This window comes from Cebus imitator, unplaced genomic scaffold (genome assembly GCF_001604975.1).
Source record: "Cebus imitator isolate Cc_AM_T3 unplaced genomic scaffold, Cebus_imitator-1.0 Scaffold171, whole genome shotgun sequence".
NCBI lineage: Eukaryota > Metazoa > Chordata > Mammalia > Primates > Cebidae > Cebus > Cebus imitator.
This window is the reverse complement of record NW_016107486.1, coordinates 2,922,803-2,943,899: the sequence shown is the minus strand read 5'-3', so window position 1 is coordinate 2,943,899 and position 21,097 is coordinate 2,922,803. Positions and strand designations below refer to the sequence as shown.

The 21,097-nt window shown below is 37.6% G+C and overlaps 1 protein-coding gene across 8 annotated transcripts in view; it reads left to right on the top strand.

Moving 5' to 3' along the window:
* The first annotated feature begins 5,054 nt into the window (after positions 1-5,054).
* Positions 5,055-21,097, top strand: part of CASP1 (caspase 1) — a 30,238-nt gene continuing 14,195 nt past the window's right edge. Inside the window, exons 1-10 of one of the 8 annotated variants that reach the window (XM_037744394.1) lie at positions 5,407-5,620; positions 6,140-6,406; positions 7,470-7,532; positions 9,314-9,429; positions 10,093-10,266; positions 10,680-10,914; positions 11,314-11,457; positions 13,627-13,736; positions 14,234-14,342; positions 14,995-15,089. In XM_037744394.1, the coding sequence (XP_037600322.1) occupies positions 5,446-5,620; positions 6,140-6,406; positions 7,470-7,532; positions 9,314-9,429; positions 10,093-10,266; positions 10,680-10,914; positions 11,314-11,457; positions 13,627-13,736; positions 14,234-14,332 (1,383 nt within the window). In that variant the 5' untranslated portion in view covers positions 5,407-5,445 and the 3' untranslated portion in view covers positions 14,333-14,342; positions 14,995-15,089. Of the gene's footprint in view, positions 5,621-6,139; positions 6,407-6,593; positions 7,445-7,469; positions 7,533-9,241; positions 9,445-10,092; positions 10,267-10,679; positions 10,915-11,313; positions 11,458-13,626; positions 13,737-14,233; positions 14,346-14,994; positions 15,090-15,941; positions 17,144-21,097 lie in introns of those variants that run through there. The other 7 variants (XM_017544792.2, XM_037744395.1, XM_017544791.2 and 4 more) reach the window with 7 other exon arrangements.

Below are 21,097 nucleotides of genomic sequence, written 5' to 3'. Positions count from 1 at the left end.
TCTAAGGCTTGGAAATGGGACAGCCAAAACCCAAGAACAGGAATTTTCTGTCTTCTATGTCAGAGATTATTATAGTACCTACTCTGTCATTTAAAATGATACTGTTTCACAGATTTCACACTGACTCTGTTATTTAAAATGATATTGTTTCACAGACTTCACACTGACATGATTTAAAAATGTTATAAACATTTAAAATACTATTTATAATATAAATGCTACATTCATTTAAGATGATTTCCCCTTATTTCCCAGGTATGTATTTCAGAAAATAATTTGGTTCCTACAAATTATACCCATTCTGTCTACAAATCCCCATCCAATTAGAGTGGTTGTTAATTACAGCTCAGTCACTGTAAGAACCACTTCTTCTTCCCAAAATTTTTACTAATTTATGGAGTATGTCCAGGAATCAAGAAAAAAAATCTATTTTTACAACCACTGATCATTTTTCTTCAAAATTTTAAGTTTATTTTAGTGTAATTTACACCAAAAAAAAGTACCCCTTTTAAGAATATAATTTGATTATTAATGATTTATGGATATCATATTATAATAACATTCCAATGAATAGGCAAACAAATTTTGTCACCCCAGAAAGTTCTGTCATGTGTTCCCTCCTGTATGGCTTCTTCCAGTCATAATGAAAGCGTAAGTTTTTTCATCCATGTTATTGTATATATTAGTAATTTTTCCCATTTCTGACTGAATAGCAATTCAGTGTACATGTATAGCACAAATTGTTATTTTATGTTCCTGAATTAGATATTGAGTTGTCACCAGTTTATGACATCTTCATTTTTGAGAAAACAGTGGATCCTTGCAATCTAGTGGCTCAATGTTTAGCTTGCCAGAACATGAGACTCAAGGCTCATGGTTCTACATCCCATATGTATGGCCTAGTCAAGGTTTCTGTATCTTGGATGCCACTTTGGTGTGTTTCAATTCAGTAGTTCACGGCTCTGGCTAGGGGAGAAACCCCCGTGTAAAATACTTAAGTTAATAGAGGAAAAAAGCATGAATCAGTAAATAAATTTAAAAGTAAATGATTGGAAAATAAGTAATGTACAGATAATTTCTACTTTCTTCCATGCTACAAATTTTCCCGGTGGCAAGGAGCACAATCTTGTGCTGCAATTGAATCAAGTCACTGGCAAAGTAAAGCTAAAACACCATGAGAGACAGGGTGCAGTGGCTAACACCTGTAACCCCCCACTTTGGGAGGCCAAGGCAGGTGAATTATGAGGTCAGGAGTTAGAAACTGGTTTTGCTAACATAGTGAAACACTGTCTCTACTAAAAATACAAAAAATTAGTCAGGTGTGGTGGTGTGCACCTGTAATTCCAGCTACTTGGGAGGCTGAGGCAGGAGAATTGCATGAACCTGGGAGCCAGAGATTGCAGTGGGGTGAGATGGTGCCATTGCACTCCAGGCTGGGAGACAGTGCAAGATTTTGTCTAAAAAAAAAACAAAACACGCTGGGAAACCCCTTAATTTAAAAGCTACATCAATGTCCACCTACACAGTGAGTTCTAGCCTAAGCCAAACACACTTAAGTCTTCACCTAGAGCACAGGTAATAAAACTGGTGGCCTACATGTCAAAAGGTAGATGTTTTTGCAACTCTGGGTCTTTATTCTCCAAAAAAATAATAAGATAACAGCCCAAGAGAATTTTTGGTAAAGAATTTGATAAACATAACATACTGTGTGCATTTTGCTATTAGTCTATCTTTCATCAAATACGTTTATCAAATAAATTAACCACAATGAATTTATTTTTGGGATAATCAATTGAACATGTGGTTGCAAAGGCAGAGATCTTTTCTGGCCTTCCCTGACTCCCTGTCTCCTATTTCACCAATTAATTTTTTATCTTTCTCATCACTTTCTACATTTGAACATTCTTAATATTCCAGTGACATATTCCATACCAGGTGTATTAGTCTGTTCTCATGCTGCTAATAAAGACATATCCATGGCTGGGTACTTTATAAAGAAAAAGGAGGTTTAATGGATTTGCAGTTTCACATGGCTTGGGAAGCCTCACAATCATGTGAGGAATAAGGAGGAATAAGGACACATCTTCCATGGCAGCAGAAAAAAAGGCATGTGCAGGGGAACTCCCTTCTATAAAGCCATCAGATCTCATGAGACTTAACATGAGAACATCATAGGAAAAACCCACCTTCGTGATTCAATTACTTCCCACCAGGTTCCTCCCATGACACCTGGGGATTATTACAATTTAAGGTGAGGTTTTGATGAGGACATAGAACCAAACTCTGTCATTCTGCCCCTGGCTTCTCCCCAGTCTCATGTCCTCACATTTCAAAACCAATCATGCCTTCCAACTGTCCCCTAAAGTCTTAACTTATTCCAGCATTAACCCAAAAGGTTTAAAAATCTATCTAAGACAATGAGCCTTCCACCTATGAGCCTGTAAAATCAAAAATCGAAGCAAGTTAGTTACTTCCTAGATACAATGAGGGTACAGGCATTGGGTAAATACATCCATTCCAAATGAGAGAAATTGGCCAAAGGAAGGGGCTACAGTACTCATGCAAGTCCAATATCCAGTGGGGCAGCCAAACCTTAAAGCTTTGAAATGATCTTTGACTCCATGTCTCATATCTTGGTCACACTGATGCAAGAGTTGGGGTCCCAAGACCTTAGGCAGCTCTACCATTGGCAGTGTACAGCATTCCTCCCAGTTGCTTTTATGTGCTGGCATTTAGTGTCTGCAACTATTCCAGGTCCATGGTGCCAGCTGTTGGTGGATCTACTATTCTGGGGTCTGGAGGATGGTGGCCCTTTTCTAACAGCTCCACTAGGCAGTGTCCCAGTGGGAACTCCGTGTGGGGGTTTCACACCCCACATGTCCCTTCTGCATTGCCCTAGTAGAAGTTCCCCATGAGGATGCCACCTCTGCAGCAAACTTCTGCCTGGACATCCACACATTTCCATACATCCTCTGAAATCTAGGCAGAGGTTTCCAAACTTCAATTCTTGACTTCTGTGCCCCGACAGGCTCAACAACACTTGAAATCTGCCAAGGTTTGGGGCTTACAACATTTGAAGTCACAGCCAAAGCTGTATCTTGGTTCCTTTTAGCCATGGCTGGAGTGGCCCAAGAAGAAGTGTACTAAGTCTCTAGGCTGCACACTGCAGAGGGTCCCTGGGCCCACCCCATGAAAACATTTTTTTCCTCCTAAGCCTTCAGACCTGTGATAGGTGGGGCTGCCTGGAAAGTCTCTGGCATGCCCTGGAGACATATTCCCCATTGTCTTGGAGATTAACATTTGACTCCCTGTTACATATGCAAATTTCTACACCTGGCTTGAATTTCTCCTCAGAAAATGAGTTTTGCTTTTTATAACATCATCTGGCTGCAAATGTTTCAAGCTTTTATGCTCTGCTTCCCTTTTAAACATAAGTTGCAATTCCAAATCATATTTGTAAATGCATAAAACTGAATGCTTTTAACAACACGAAAGTCACATCATGAATGCTTTGCTGCTTAGAAATTTCTTCTGGCAGATGCCCTAAGTCATCTCTCTCAAGTTCAAAGTTCTACAGATCTCTAGGGTAGGGGCAAGATGCCACCAATCTCTTCACTAAACATAACAAGAGTCACTTTTATTTCAGTTCCCAACAAGTTTCTCATCTTCATCCGAGATGAGCACCATTTCATTAAAGCCATTCAACAAGTCTCTTAGGAAGTTCCAGACTTTCCCACATTTTCCTATTTTTTCTGAGCCCTAAAAGTTGTTCCACCTCTGCGTTTTACCCAGTTCCAACATTGCTTCTACATTTTGGGAGATCTTTATAGCAGCACACCACTACCTGGTATACATTTACTGCATTAGTCAGTTCTCACACTGCTAATAAAGACATACTCAGGGCTGGGTGATTATACAGAACAAAAAAGAGGTTTAATAGGCTCACAGTTCCACATGGCTGGGGAGATCTCAGAATCATGGTGAAAGGCAAAAGAGGAGCAAGGACACGTCTTACATGGGTGCAGGAAAGAGGGCATGAGCAAGGGAATTTCCTTTTATAAAATCATCAGATCTCATGAAACTTATTCACTATCATTAGAATAGGATGGAGAAAAGCAGCCCCCATGATTCTGTTATTTCCCACCAGGTTTCTCCCATAACACAGGAGGATTATTACGATTCAAGGTAAGATTTGGGTAGGGAGGCAGAACCAAACCATATCACCAGACTTCACATTTGTCTTCCCCTCTTGAATGTGAGGCCAAGGGAGAAAGGATAATGATATGTTTCAACTGAACCCCTGACACCTAGAGGAATGTCATCCATATATGTTTGCTAAATGAATGACTAGATGCACTTCTTGAAGATTCTGACAAAAGATAAATTTGACTAGATAATCTGCAAATAATCATCCTTGATTATTTTTCTAAACTCAAATATTTATATTAATTGTAGTAATGCCACTCATTATCTGCTTACCATTTGCCAGGCAATGTTCCATGCATTTTCTACACTTTTGCTCACTTGATACTCAAAACTGTGTAGGTACATACTATTAATAAAATTATTTTATAGACAGAGGAACCAATGCATGGGGAAGTTGAATATCTTGTCCAGGAAGGGAAGTTTAAAATGCTAAGTTCAACATTCTAATTCCAGAGCCTATGCTCTGGGCCTCTATGATGCAATATACCTCAAAAATAAACCAACTAGGATGGGTGGGTGGCCCATGCCTATAATCCTAGCACATTGAGAGGCCAGCATGGGCACAATGTTTGAGCCAGGGAGTTGAAGACAAGCCTAGGAAACCTAGGGAGATCCTGTCTCTACAAGATATACAAACATTAGCTGGCCATGGTGGCACATGCCAGTAGTTGCAGCTACTCTGGAAGCTGACTTGGAGGAATCATTTGAGCCTGGGAGGTGGAGGCTGCAGTGAGCCAAGGTTGAGTAGCTGCATTCCAGCCTGAACGACAGAATAATATCCTGTAACAGAAAAAAAAAGAAAAAAAAAAGCAACTTAAAAAGGAAGGACATTAAATTTAAAAAGCTTTAATTTTGGTGAAAAATATTTCTTAAAGCAAAATAACTTCACTGGAACATCCATTTCCCACAACTATGCCCAGGAGGTGGGGCAAGGATAACAGTGTTTCACATTCTCAACAGGTTGTGTTACTTTTCTCCATCAAGTTTTCTAATGATTGAAAAAGTCCACTGTGTGAGTTTATTTGTACACACACTTTCTCAAGTGTGTTTTACTCTCTAAGCCCCATTCCCCTCCTACCGTAATCTATTCCAAGGGCTGGTGAAAAAAAAAAATCCCATGGATACCCTCCAGGATGCAGGCTACAGTCTTGATTCTTTCTCTGGAAAAAAAAAAAAAAAAAGAAATAAAGACATGCATATGCATGTGCAGTGGCTGTTTCCCAATATGTGTACACACCCATGTCAAAAAGGAAGGTTAAGCATACTTTCTGTTTCAGCTCACACAAGGAGGTTAGAAGAGAAAAGCCATGGCTGGTGAGTCTTTCACTGTTCCAAGAACAGGTCCCTGGGAAGAAAGAGTTTTGGAAGGGGCTGACTCTTCTGGAAGCCATAATTAGTATCTGTGCAAGTTTAGGTGAGCAGAAGTGAGGGAGAGGGAGAAGAGAGGGGAGAGAAGAAACCAGAAGACTTTCGCAGCCTTTAGAAAGGAAAGGCAAACACAGAAAGGAACTGAGGGCTTTTAGAGGTAGCCGGCTGTCATTTTTCAATCTTAATTAACTCTAACTTACATGTTGTAAGTCTAACAGAGGGTAAAGAATTGGCACAGGAGATGTACTAGCAGCTATTGTTCCTAAAGCAAATGGGCTACTTTATTATTCATAGTTAAATAAACATGGGACACAAAAGGATGGTTTCTGCTTTCCAGGGACGAACCTGGAAATGGTAAACTCAGTCTTCAGGCCACTCCATGCACATGTACAGAGACTACTGAGGGAAACAAATAGGATAGTGATACAGTAAGAAGAGGGATTACCCAAGTGGGAGGAGGGGGACATTTTACTAAAGAAACTTAAATAAGGTATCTTTCTGTTGATAACATGAGAGGAATATGAGGCTGTTTTCATGATGTGAAAAATCCTTGTGCTCTGAACAGACAAGATCCTGAAGGAGAAGAGAAAGCTGTTTATCCATTCAGTGGGTGAAGGTACAATAAATGGCTTACTGGATGAATTATTAGAGAAAATGGTGCTGAACGAGGAAGAGATGGAGAAAGTAAAACGTGAAAATGCTACAGTTATGGATAAGGCCCGAGCTTTGTTTGACTCTGTTATTCGGAAAGGGGCTCGGGCATGCCAAGTTTGCATCACATACATTTGCGAAGAAGATTGTCACCTGGCAGAGAAGCTGGGACTCTCAGCAGGTAAGGATCAGTGACTCACACTCACCTGCACATAGGGCTTATCAATGTGCCTACCATGTTATGTCTTTACTAGTCATGTTAAGTTGCAGAAAACTTTCTTAACTCTGGCTTCAGGGCCATATTTCTGTAACAGGGCCCCTACTGAATGTCCCTTGACGCTCCTTTGATTCTGTTTCTTCATCCTCAGTGGCCCCCTTCTGATTAAAGCTCATTTCCTGTTCTGAGTATGTTGTAGTTAATTTGCTGACGCTCATGAGAACTATCTGAAAAGCTTCACACTGTATGTTCCAGTGTTCCTGTCAAGGCATAATATTTGTTTGTGGATTTATATATTTATTTTTTTAGTGAAAGCGGTCCCTAAGCACTTAAGTAGTTGTAAAGCCACATGAAGCTTTAAGGTTTGTAATCAAATACTTTTTATAACTTTTCTCCAAAATTTTCCCCTCCAAAAGGAATACAATATATTTCAGTGATGGTGATACACTCAGAGAACATATTGAATGTATAGAAAAATAAAGTTTTCTAGTGGGTTCGTTCCTCCAGTTGCCTCCTTATATTTTTTTTCGTAAGATCACCCGCTTGCCTGTTACCAGGTTGCAGTTCATGCTGTGAGGCCTGGACTGCCTCCACTTGCAGCCCTCTTCAGACCCGATACAGTGCTCAGGAACTGAGCTGACCAAATTTCATGACCATTAGACCTAACACATGGTGAGGATGAGAGTTCTTGTGGATTCACAGTCACTGATCTCAGTGGAACTTCCTAAAGCCACTCGGAGGGAGACGTTCTTTGAAAGTAAAAACCTTTTTTTTCTAAGGGTTAGGGAAAGTTTATGCCTGTCTAAGCAGACATTGCAGATGTTTCTGTTTCATCTACAAGTGATAAACACCTTTTTTTATTGCTGTCTCTTTCATTTTATACCTCTCACCACTCTCTAAATTAAAGAACATCTTGAACATTATTTAATGTCAATCAGTCAGTGTTATAGGAGAGCGTTTTGCACATTGGGGTAAAGTTTTCCAGAGATGATAAGTGACTGTTTCAATATCCTTTATCTTTTCATAGGTCAAACATCTGGACATCACCTTAGTATGCAAGATTCTTCAGAAGTACTTCCTTCTTTCCCAGGTAATGCTGTTTAAAGCAAGAGCATTCTTTGACCCTCCATCTTCCTTGACACTAATTTTGTAGGATGAACCATGGGTAAATGGGCTATGGAGAATTTTCATGGATTGATTGTATAATTTTCTTTTCATCATCTATTCTGCTTTTGCAGAAACTGTCCCACAGCTTCACTATCCATGTTTATATTAAAAATTCTGAATTTGTGTCTCAAATCCTGATTACCCAAATAAGTACCAAATTTATTATTTAAGCCTACTGAAATATTCCTTCACAGCTCCCAGAGACACCCTTATCTAAACAATTTCAGAGCTGAGCATGCCATTCTTCCCCACCCTGATTCTCTTCCGGTTTTGTGTAACTTGGGTATTGGTGCTACCACCACCAGTTGTTCAAACCAGGAACTTGAAACTCATATGGAACACTTTCTTCTCATGTACCTTCAATATTCAAGCCATGGCCAAGTTTTATGCAGACTTTTCTCAAATTTGGAACCATGTCTCCATTTTTACTTCTATTATTTTATTAAAGAACATTTATTCCTATAGTGCCCTATTAAAATAAAATCAACTTCTATCTGAAAGCAATTTAGAGGGTAGGAATGCAAATTATTTATCAGTTTCAGATATTTACTGAATTTATAAAGGTTGGTTATCTCATGAATATTTTCTTAAATGTTTCGCAGCATGGGATATTCAACATATAAACAAATACTGTATTCTTTACTATGGAAAAATAGCTTAAAAATCACCTAAATACTTCTACATATTTTTTCTATTGTTTTCACACTTCTTTATGAAGGAACCAAACATTTCATCCACCAAATGATTATTGTATAATTTTCTCCAATATAGCTATTCTAATTAGTTCTTTTCCACATCAGCGTATTTCATGCTGCCTTTGTTTATCTAACTGACTGTGTAACAGTTTTTCAAATTTGTTCTTAAAGTTAAATTTTTTTTCCTTAATAGTTTCTAAAGGATCCTCCACATATCTAGAAAACTTATTTCTATTTTGAAACAAAGATTACATTAATTTCTTTAACAAATACATCACATTGTCAGATTGTGTTGAACCTGTGATAAAATAAAAGCCTCAAGGATTTTCTCTCATAAACTCTGTTAAAACATTTCCTCATATGTGTGTGTGCAATCGATGTTTAGTGCTATGAATCCATCTAGTGTGCACCTTGATTTTAGCATTCATCTATTTTATATTCATTCTATTTTATATATTCAATATTCTTATCATTACATATGTATACATAGAAAGAAGAGATCCTGAAGGACAAGAAAAAGATTCATTTAAAAAAATATTCCTAGTGCTTACTACCATGTCTATTAAGTAAATAAATAAAAAGATAAACATATTTTAAAAATATTTCAGTAGATTTAATTAAGACTTGCTCCTATTAAATTTCATCCTAGGATTTGAATCTTTTGAAAAAGTTTATCTTCTAACTATTTTATCTCACACATTGTTTTCTGAGTGTTTTACCAGGCATAGACTTGAAATTTTCCTTTTCTATGTTAGTATCTAAAATGCTTGTAGAATACTGATCTTGAAATATGAAAGTAGATCCCTGTAATACATACGCAGAGATCTCTGGATTGAAATGTTTTAAATTAGCAGCAAACTCTTTCAGCTGTGTTTAGGATGTAGATCAGGATTGTCCTCCTTAGAGTGCATTTCCTCTTCTGTGTCTTCATCCATAGGTGAGGCTGTAAGAAACACAAAGCGGAACAAAGAGGAATGCCACCATTCATGAGGTTCTTTGTCTCTTGCAGCTCCTCAGGCAGTGCTGAACAAGCAAATTACGCTCACATCCTCGGGCTCAGAAGGGAATATCAAGCTTTGCTCCCCAAAAGAAGCTGAAAGGATACAGAAAGAACAGTTGGGAGAGGTGCCATGCTCAGAACACATGGATAGAGTGGGGTGAAAGATATACCTGAGGCAGTTCTGAAATGCAGTGACCGTTTCTTAGAGCCAATTTCATTGAACAGTTCTAGAGAATTATACTTTTGCTCCTCTCACATAAAGGATTTCTATATCCTAAAATCCCAGGTTTGGAGAAAGAGTTCCAAATTGGATCCAATTCCTGGGTAAATAACATCAGTGATGGCAGCTATTGAATGCTTACTATGAGTGGGCATTGTTCTAAGCAATTTGCACATGATAATATACAATTTTAAACGTAAACATAACCCATTCTAGAGATCAAGAAGCTGAGATATAGGATTGTTATATATTTTGCCCAAAGATAAATAATCAGAAATTGAAGAAGTCAGTTTTAGAATTCAGCCGTTTTTTGCTTCAAAGCTTGTGCGTCTTTCAAAATCCTACATATCAAGAACAATGAAGTCAGTAGCTCGGCTGCCATCAGGGCATTTGCAATTTCCAGGCCTGCTCTTGAAGCAGCACTCAATTCTGTTACCCCTTTTCAATGTACAGTTCATGGGATTTGGTATCTTCATAGGACTAAGGAAGGGAAAGCTGTCAGAAACCAGCAAGGTGAATATTTAATTGGAGAGGACAAGGCTATTAATTCAAACTCCATTTTCTATAGATTTATCCAACAATGAACGAGTCAAGCCGCACACGTGTTGCTCTCATTATCTGCAATGAAGAATTTGACAGCCTTCCTAGAAGAACTGGAGCTGAGGTTGACATCATAGGCATGTCAATGCTGCTAAAAAATCTGGGGTACAGTGTGGATGTGAAAAAAGATCTCACTGCTTCAGTAAGTTCTATTATCAGAACTAAGAGACAATGGTCATGCCCTTCATATAACTAAATAATATTAGAAAGCTTGGTTTTAAGACCAAGAAATGTAATCTCTTGGTAATCTAAAATATAAAGTTGCCATGAGAGAGTGCTGGATACTACATGTTCCCTTGTAACATAAGAGTCTTTCAGCACAAGCTTGGTGTAACTTAATTGGGAAATGTTTATTAGCTCAGTAATGCCACTGTCTCGCTGCAAGATAACTCTGGATGACTTCCTATAACACTTTTCTTCCTCAAAATTAAGACTAAAACTTTTTTGGCACTCCATTGTTTGTCATGGAATTCCTTAAGTATTTATTTATCGGCTTTCCAAGGTGACATGATAGTTAATTACATAGTGCAAAATCAGCGGTATGGTCTCTTTCAGGAAATGACTACAGAGCTGGAGGCATTTGCACACCGCCCAGAGCACAAGACCTCTGACAGCACCTTCCTGGTGTTCATGTCTCATGGTATTCGGGAAGGCATTTGTGGGAAGAAATACTCTGAGCAAGTCCCAGATATATTACAAGTCAATGAAATCTTTAGAAATTTGAATACCAGGAACTGCCCAAGTTTGAAGGACAAACCCAAGGTGATCATCATCCAGGCCTGCCGTGGTGGTGAGTGCTGATGTCTTTGAAAACACCAGACATTAAATGCTATCCTCATCTGTATGCATCTAGGATTTTTCAGTTTCTTTTTGTCTGTCTTTTAATGTCAAAGAATATGTAATGTCAGTACTCAAGATTGTGGTTTCTGTGAATTGAATGGCTGGTTGGTAGATATTTGTTCCATATTAAAGCTTGAGACTTTGATGTTTGGACATTTTTCGAATTTGTTTAATGGTCAGAAAAGTTAAGAATTGTTGAAAAGATTGTAACAGAAACGTATGTGTGTATTTGCATGTTAATTAATTATAGAGCAAACACATTAATAAATATCATGGAACAGAGGCTAGGAGGAAAACATCATCTTCTCAGCCATTAGTACTAGTAACAAATCAAATTGTGTCTTTCCAGAGAACGAAGGTGTAGTGTGGTTAAAAGACTCAGGAGGAGTTTCTGGAAACACATGTTTACCAACTACAGAAGGGTTTGAAGATGATGCCATTAGGAAAGCCCACATAGAGAAGGATTTTATTGCTTTCTGCTCTTCCACACCAGGTAACAGGTTCTACACAGGACATCTTCGTTGGGGTTATCAATACAAAAAGTGACAATCACCCACTAGAGGGTCTATACCTGCATGGAATTTAGATAAGATTTTTAAAGACCAACTCAAGCTTTGTTCCAAGTTATACATACAATTCCCTTTATCCAAGAGATCAATTTTACATATCTGTTCAATGAATTAGTAATAAGATAATTTGTCTATTTTTCAAAATTTTTTTATTGGAATGCTGAGCCATAACAGAGAATTAAATGGAAGACGTTCTGTGCTATAGTACATTAGAATCTGACTCTGCATAGAAAAAGTTCTGCCATGTTGAGATCATTCATCGGTCCAATTTGCCCAGACATCAAGTATTTATAAAAGAAGAGTAGGAGCTGCGTTCAGAAAAGTAGAACAGCAAGTGAGGCACTTTGGGGCCCTAAATTAAAGAGGGTTTTATCTATAAGCATGAAGTGTGTAAGTCAGAATATATTTGAATTATTCTAAATGTATACTTTGGAGTAAGATTTTGCCATTATTGACTGATACAACCATTTAGTACTTTGTAAACCAGCTCCATTAGTTCCTCTCTGGGTTTTCTTCGAATTGCTCATTAACATGTGGATGTAAATATTATTTTTCTAAGGATTGAATAAATTAATATATTTGAAATATTGGGCATGACACAAAATAAAGCACACATTAAAGAACTGCTATTTAAAATGTTTTTATTTTATAACAATTACTTTCTAAGCAAGGTTTAAATAAAAATTCTTTAAATTCTTTCATTCACCACATTTGGCAGTTTGCTGAGAGGACTCACATTCTCTCAGTCACCCGTTGCCCAAAGGCCCTGCCTCTGCTCAAATAGTTAAGTTTTCTAAAGTATTTTCTAAAATGATATATCTTCTTTCAGAAGAAGCTTGGTTCTACATTGTGTTGAACATGCCCTGATGTAGAACTAAATATTTTTTTCCAATATTCAGAAACAATGGCATCATACAAAAAACCATGCATTTTCATCCTGAGTACATATAACGTATAGTAGACTTTAATATCAGACGGAACTGTCTTTAATATCCTTTGATCCCAGACATTCACACTCACCCCTCTCTGTGTGGCTCTTTTTAGGCCCCTGGCTTCTCATCATGAACCTGGCTGATTTATGTGTCTTTCTTTTCTTTCACTTTCCTTACTCCTCCTTTCCAGATGACTGTCAGGAACACCAATTTAGTTATATATAACTTCCATGTTAGACCAATCTCCACATTCTGCTGTGCCAATCCCAACCACATCCCAGTAATTTCCTGAAGAAAAGTAACCATCTACTTCCTTAATTTCACAAAACGTTTGCAGAAACATCTGTCTCCACCATATCTCTTACCTACTTCCTGTTACTAGAACAAGTCTCAGTTAAAGACTTCCTTTAGCTGAGATAGCTGTGTTTCTAAATAGAATTTTATTATCAATATATACTTTATGACCATTATAACTGGCTAAAATGTGTCATTAAGGAATGTGTCTGTCATTATACATGGAGCTATTCTACTGTCTTTCTCTTAAGCCTTGCTTTGTATAATTTTATGTCTTCATTATTTCTGTGTCTACCAGGTAATAAATTAATATTATTTTTCTTAATATTTCTGTTCTTCATAAGAACTGTTTATCCTGCCATATGATGTGCTCATTTTCTTATCAACTCCTCTTAGATTTCTACCTTTGTTCTGTTTATGATTTTCATAGTTAATTTTTTGTATATAAAATCTTATTGTCAATGGTATTTAATTTTAATTATTTTTTAATGATGTATTGAAAATTTATTAACATAGTTATCCTGTATAGACTGAATATTACATATCCTGTGTTATCTCAGACACTTGTGTGACCTCAGATATCTCTTATGTACGAAATTATTACCATTCCCTGTATAAATGAGTCTATTACATATCAGAATGCATAATTAACTTAAATCAGAGTCAGTAGTACCACTTTGTGAATGTACATTTAGATATTTATTTTCCAAATCCCAATCACTCCCCTGTACTCCATTCTGCCTTTTCCTTACTCGATACTAAATTTATGATTTCAAACATACCTTTGCTGGAGTAGAAATATTAGGTTTTCTTCTCTTTCTTCAGGCAAGAGCCTGTCTTGATAGTTGAAATGTGCTTTATCAACAGATAATGTTTCTTGGAGACATCCCACAAAGGGCTCTGTGTTTATTATGAGACTCATTGAACATTTGCAAGAATATGCCTGTTCCTGTGATGTGGAGGAAATTTTCCGCAAGGTAAGGCTCTAGTGGATGCTATTTTCATTCTATCTCCCTGAATGCTTGGCTATTGCAATTGGAAGCATAGAAAGCAGATCTGGACATGTTTATCTTCTAATAATGCCCTTCTTTCCAAAAGAGTTTTCGAAGTTCTTTGGAGAGTGGAGAAATCTGGGAGCCAGGTCCAACCTGTTATGACCCACAGCCTTGAGAAAACAATAATTCAGTTTCACCCTGCTCCTGCCCTGCAGAGACAAATAATTTGCCTTATTTGCGGACTCTAATTTGCCTGTGTTCCTCATGGCTATTAGATCCAGCAGCAGATTTTAAAAGCCCTAAGGAGGGTCATTCATTGCTTTGATATGTGTATGGCTATACTTGCTGCAGATGGAAGTAATTTTTGTTTTTGTTACTTATTTTGCTAGATTTGTTGTAGTCTTTTTGGCATAACTCAAGAATCTCTTGAAAAAAAATCTCAGAAAAAAAAGGTCTACAGACTTTCCTTTCCGTTTTAGGTTCGACTTTCATTTGAGCAAACAGCTGGCAGAGTGCAGATGCCCACCACTGAAAGGGTGACTTTGACAAGACGTTTCTACCTCTTCCCAGGATGTTAAAATAAGGAAGGTGGGTGAATATCTGTGGACAGGTATGTGTGTATGGTCGGGAGTGTGGGAAGGTTCAGGAAAGCATACTGAAAGTGCATTTTAGTCAAGGACTCTAGGTCTACAGGTTGAAAATCCTTAATCCAAACATTAGAATTTTGAAATGCTCTAAAATCCAAAACTGTTTGAGTGCCCATATGATATTTAAAGGAAATGTTTATTGAAGCATTTCAAATTCCAGGTTTTTGGACTAGAGATGATAAACCAGTAAGTATACTGCAGATATTCCAATATAAAAAAATTTCTGAAATTCAAAATACTTCTGGTAGCATGCATTTTGGATAAGAAATAATCAAGCTATATTATAATATACAGAAAATACTGAAATAATGCCTTTCTTCTGGTCAGTGCACTGCACATTTATCTTCTCCAAAAGGTTTTCATTTAGACCCCTTCTGAGAGTCAGCTGATATTTCCCTAGAAGTGGCCGTAAGACTATGAATGCTCACCTTTAGATGTTTCTCCCCTTCACCTCAGCAGAGTGTATTTAAACATAGCATGCAGTCTTTCCTTTTAAGATTGTGTGTGCTCCCATTGGTGGTATAACTTTATAACTTGCATGTCTTTTAGCAAAATTCTTTCCTATGTTTATTTTTATTTCTTTTTCCTCATAGGACATGAAGAGATCCTTCACTCTTTAAAGGTTTTTAGAATTATGTCTGATAAATAAAAAACTTTTGAATTAATAAATCTGTTAGAAAAATGAAAACTTGTCCTGAGTTTTCTCCCACACTGAAGAAACAGGGGTTGGAACTTAGAGAGACTAATGAATTTAGAGTGTTTGACTTAATCCGTAAGACCCAAACTGGCTATTGGCACCTTTCTTTCCCAGAGTTAAAAAAAAAAAAAAAATCAGACTTATGAACATAGCAAAGTTATTAATTACTTTCCTAAACAAAAAATTTATGTTGTGCTATTTTTTAAAAGAAAAGAAAAACCATATGCTGGACTTTCTGCTTTAGAGATGCAGATACAGATTACAGCAGGTATCTGACTTCAAAGAATTTAGAGCTTAGCAGGAGAGATGGGGAGAAGACAGACAGTTATGATAGTGACAGTACAGTATGATAAGGAACTTTTCCCAAATCTCATGGTTTACTACTCACAAATACATGAACAGAACTTGCATATTTCTACCCTTTGCTAAAGTATTTAAGACAAAAAAAGGTAAATTTTGAATCAACTCTAGACCCTCAGTAGTTCACAGAATCCTTGAAAAGATAAGACAGCCATCAAAAATGAAGCACTTGGCAGATGATGCATGACACCCTGAAAAAACACTAGGATGCACGGTATGTGCAATGAAGTCCCTACATGGTGCAGAGAAAATGAGTTTGTGGCAAAATCATTCACTCCGAGATGTTAAGATCTAGGGAGGATTTGAAGAACTACCCTTTTACTTGCAAATATGAGATTTTTTCTAATCTTAAACACATTAAATGAGAGTGAATTTCTGAACTTTTAAAAACCTTCATAATTGAACACATAATCTCTCTCTCTCTCTCTCTCTCTCTCACCTTTGATTAACTGTTTTTCTGGGCATATCTCTTCTGCACTATCATGCATATTCTACTATAACCTGAAACTACCTCTGTGATCAGTCTTTGCTCAAAAAGCAGAAGTGAATTGCCACCCTCAGTAAACATGAACTGTTAAAGCAGTTTTAGGCAGTTGAAGAAAAGTATTCTAGGAAGTAGATAAAAAGATTCCTTCAAAATGATCTCCAATCAAAGGGTGAGATGACAGGGAGATGGGGAAGAGAAGACACCTTCATGATTCCTCAGCACAGTTAACAAGAAATACATCTATTGAATAAACAATACTTTCCTTACTTATTTTGGTTGACTTCGTTATCAGTTGGTTGTAGGTGTATAGGTGTGTGGCTTTATTTTGGGGTTCTCTATTCTGTTCCATTGGGCTATGTGTCTGTTTTTTGTACCAATACCTTGCTGTTGTGGTTACTGTACACTTCTAGCATAGCTTGAAGTCCAGTAATGTGATGCATCCATCTTTGTGGAAAGCAGTTTGGAGATTTACCAAAGAACTAAAAGCAGAGCTATCATTTATTTGACCAAGTATCCCATTACTGGCTGTATCCCCAAAGGAAAATATACTGTTCTATCAAAAAGACATGCACCTTTAAATGTTTGTCACAGCACTACTCACCATAGCCAAAAAAATAGAATCAACACAGGTGTCCATCAATGGTGGATTGGATTAAAAAAAAAATGTGCCACACACCTACTACGGAATGTTGCGTAGCCATAAAAATGAAATCCTGCCCTTTGCACCAACATGGATGCCATTATTCTAAGCAAATTAATGCAGAAACAGAAAACCAAATATCACATAATCTCACTTATAAGTTTTAGGCTAAATATTGTGTACACATGGACATAACAGACACAGGGAACTACTAGAGGGAGAAGTGAAGAAGTAAGGCAAGAGCTGAAAAACTATGTACCGGGTGCTATTCTCACTACCTAGGTGATGAAATAAATCGTACCACAAACTTCTGCGTCACCTAATATACTCATGTAACAAACCTGCATATGTATCCGTGAATCTCAAGTAAAAATTGAAATAAAAAATAAACCCAAGATATACCAAATACTTGGTTAATTCTTACGGGAAGATGCAAGGAAACTAGTTAGATTTTACTCATTCAGGACAGGTTTTTTTAGATGAGCAACGGTAGAATAACTGACAGATCAGAAGAGAAGGATGAATAAAGAAGGTATGGAGCTACGGAGAGAGAAAAGGGAAAAGAAAACCAGGCTGAGGTGTCAAACCAAAGAACAATGTTTTGTCATTCGCATTTTTTTCCAAGGGAAGAAACCAGAGTTTAGGACTAGAAAGCCAATTGGCTATAGGGCACTTCCCCATGATGAACCTAGAAGTTCCAAGCGGCAACTTCATAATCTGTAATCATGTGTCTCCACCCCTTGCAATAAGGAAATACCTGTGACTTTTATTTGAGTCTGAAAAATCATGTGTCCCTACCCCTTGCAATAAGGAAATACCTGAGACTTTTAGTTCTGAGTCTAAACTTGTGAAAAACAGTATCCTTTGTATAGCACTTTACAGTGCTATACAAAGAGACAGGGGCTGTTAGCTATGGCTGGTGAGTCTGGGGTTCTTTTCTGACTAGGAGCTGGGGACTCAGGTCTTAGAAAACCCTTGATTTTTTGCTGTGTGACAGGGAGAAATACCGAAAGGGAAATAAGCCAATAGTGCACACTGGATCTTTCTGTTATTGGTGGCATGTAGTTTGAATCATGACACCCAGTGTTGGAGACACTGAAGAAGAGTATGTTCTCTACATGTTTTCAAGCCAACAAAAGGTTAATTCCTTTCTTTCAGCTTCTAGTAATCAAAGGGAGAGTAAAAAAAAAGTAAAGTGTTTGTGTGAGAAATCTCCAGAAATTTCTAAGTGCACTCTGAAATCTTCTCTGCTTCCTCTTGATCCCAGATTAATCCTCCAGACTATGAACCTTCTTCCCAGAAACAAATTTGAGAGCCTCTGTGTTCTCAACACGTTGTCATCTCTTGTCTTGAATTATATTCTTGGGATGTTTAAAGTGATTGCATTTTTTCCACCTTTCTATGTAGTCCTGGTACTAACTATTGTAATGCAATATTTCTTGGGTTGCCTTCACAGATTTTTAACTGGCTTCCCACTCTCCAAAACTTACCCCTTCAGTCCATACTGCACACTACTTTCAGGCTGACTGTCTTATACACAGAAGCTGAAAAAGTCTAAGAGTTGGAGTCCTGAGCTACTTAGGCAGCCAGTATTCCAGCAGGTCATACTGCTTCTTTGGTTTCATTCTCCTTATTGAAAAAAGGAAGAAACTGGAATAGATCAGTGGTTTCTAAATCTTGTAACATATATGAACAATTTGTAGTCATATTAAACAAATTAGATTATACTACCTGAATAGCTCAATCTTTAATAGACTGTAGACATTTACTATCCTTAAATATCTGCAGACAATTCTTAGGAAGCTAGCCTGGCATAGGTTCTTGTACACGTTAGCATTATTAGCAAAGTTGGTCAGTTAGTTAACTTTCACTTCTCACATGCTAGGGATCTATTAATGTAATTTTCTTACTCAGCAATATACATTGCCTTCCTTTATTGCTGTTTGAGAAATATCTAAACTTTCAGATAGGTGCTTCTATCTTTCAAAATATTCTTATTCATTTTTCCATTAATTACTCTAAGGCATGATTTTAGATTCATAAGAAATAAAGCAAGTATTTCCTGTATTTTACTTCACTCGTAGTTCCTTGCTATTGAGTTTCTTTATTTCTTTGATTCTCCCTGTAGTTTATGTTTATCTCCAGGGTTTATGTCTCACCTGACAACACTCAATTTAAACTCCCAAAATGCAGGAATTGCTTTTTTATTTTTTGTCTGTTTTGTGATCCTACTAAAGCCTTTGGCCAGGAAGGAGTAAGACAAATTCACAGCCATGGCTGCCTCTTTGGCCAGGCAGGCTGACTTTACCAGTCATGCACTGGAGTCAGGGGAATCATTAGATAATAGATAAGAGAAATTGAAAGGTACAAATCAAAAATAAGTTAAGTGAATTAATCATAGCAAATGACCATGTATAGTTTGTGTTTGTTAACTGAAACTTGTGAAAAACAGTATCCTATATAAAATGTGTAGGAATTTCACATCACTTTGCCTAGAACCAAAACTGTGTTCTTGATGAATTTGGCCTCTAAATTATTCCATTCATTTTTATTATCACTGCAACTTTAATTTTGTGATTAGTAAAATAACAAAAAATAATCAATGAAAACTTTTTTTAAAATAGTACTGTATGATAGGTATCTCATGCACTTTCTCTGACTGAATATTTAAAGTCAGTCAGTTAAGTTTGTGCTATTATTGCCATTTTATAGTTGAAGAAGATATCTAGAAAAGGACTAAAAAATTTTTATTTGGCCTAATGTCTGTTGAGAAGAGTGAAACTAGGTTGGCCTGACTCTTAAACTCAACACTCTAATGTTATGTCAATTTTCTGCAAAGAAACATGTTCAAATGGGGGCCCTGTCTCTGATCACGCCCACTTCAGTTCTGGCCCAGCCCTCCCAGCTTCCTCATTACTTTAGACGCACAAAAGCCTTTGTGTTTCTTCACTCACTGCTCTCTGCCAGGAGACCAGCCCTTACTTGTCCAAATGGCAAATTTCTTCTAGTCTTTCTGGTCTCAGTGCCAAGCCCTCCCTCAACTGGACAGCTGTCTTCTCAAACACACTTTGCTCATGCTTATCTTGAGCATCTGCTCATTATTTAAATTCTTATGTTTTTTTTATTTTACTTATTTACATATCTATCTTTCCACTTGACTATAAGCTTGAATGTATAAGAATATTCCCCCTAAATGGTACCCTCACCACTAGCAGAGTATCTTTTACAAACTAATACTCACTAAATTTTCTGGAATGAATAGGAGAGTAAATATGACTTCCCTCTGCTGGAAACTTCCAGGGTGTGCTTATTGCCTATTAAATAAAATCAAACTTACTTTTTATTAAATATTCTTCAAGAGTTGGGCCATGCCTAAATTTTATTCATTTGTTTCTACATTCACTCAGCTAGTGATTCAGTAGATAATTATTAGACTTCCCTTGAATGCCAGTAGTGCAGGCCTAGTTTATGGTCACATGTCTTCACAGAGCATAAAATCTAATGATGGATGCTGATAAGTAGGCTGGAAATCACAGTTAAAGGTAAAAGTATGCTACTCTAAGAATAAACAAGGTGCCCTAGGTGCCCACCACTGACACTTGTCCCCTCAGATACTCAGAGAGGATTGCCTGAAAAAAAAAGTTCCAAATGGGCCAGGTGTGGTAGGTCACGCCTATAATTCCAGCACTTCGAGAGGCCAAGGAGGTAGATCAAGAGGTCAGGAGATCAAGACCATCCTGACTAACACAGTGAAATCCCATCTCTACTATAAATATACGCACACAAAATTACCTGCGCATGGTGGTGGGTGCCTGTGGTCCCATCTGCTCCGGAGGCTGAGGCAGGAGAACCACTTGAACCTGGGAGGCAGAGGTTTCAGTCAGCTGAGAGTGCGCCACTGCACTCTAGCCTGGATGACAGGTCGAGACTCCCCCAAAAGTAAATAAGTGCATCTAATCTTAGACTTGAAAAATAAACAGAGAACATAGGAGAACAGGAAGCAATGAGAAGGTGGAAGACTGGACTAAAAACCAAGTGAAGAGCAGAATGTTTTGAATGTAATGAGCAAGGTGGGGACAGTATCACATGGGGCTGAATGAGAGGGCCTAGGTTAGAATAAGCTGAGAGGTTTCATGGTCAAATCTAGCTATTGGAACATTCTTCATTGTGAAGAATAGAATAGAAGGGACTACCAGAAGGCTTATAAGGTATTCTGTGTAATTAAGAAAGAAAGGGTCCTGTAATCTCAGCACTTTGGGAGGCCAAGGCAGGTGGATCACCTGACAGTCAGGAGTTCAAGACCAGGCTGGCCAACATGGTGAAACCCTGTCTCTACTAAAAATACAAAACATTAGCTGGGTGTGGTGGCACATGCTCATAATCCCATCTACTTAGGAGGCTGAGGCAGGAGAACTGCTTGAATTCTGGAGGCAGTGGTTGTAGTGAGCTGTAATCGTGACATTGCACTCCATCTTGGGCAACAGAGAGAGACTCTATCAAAAAAAAAAAAAA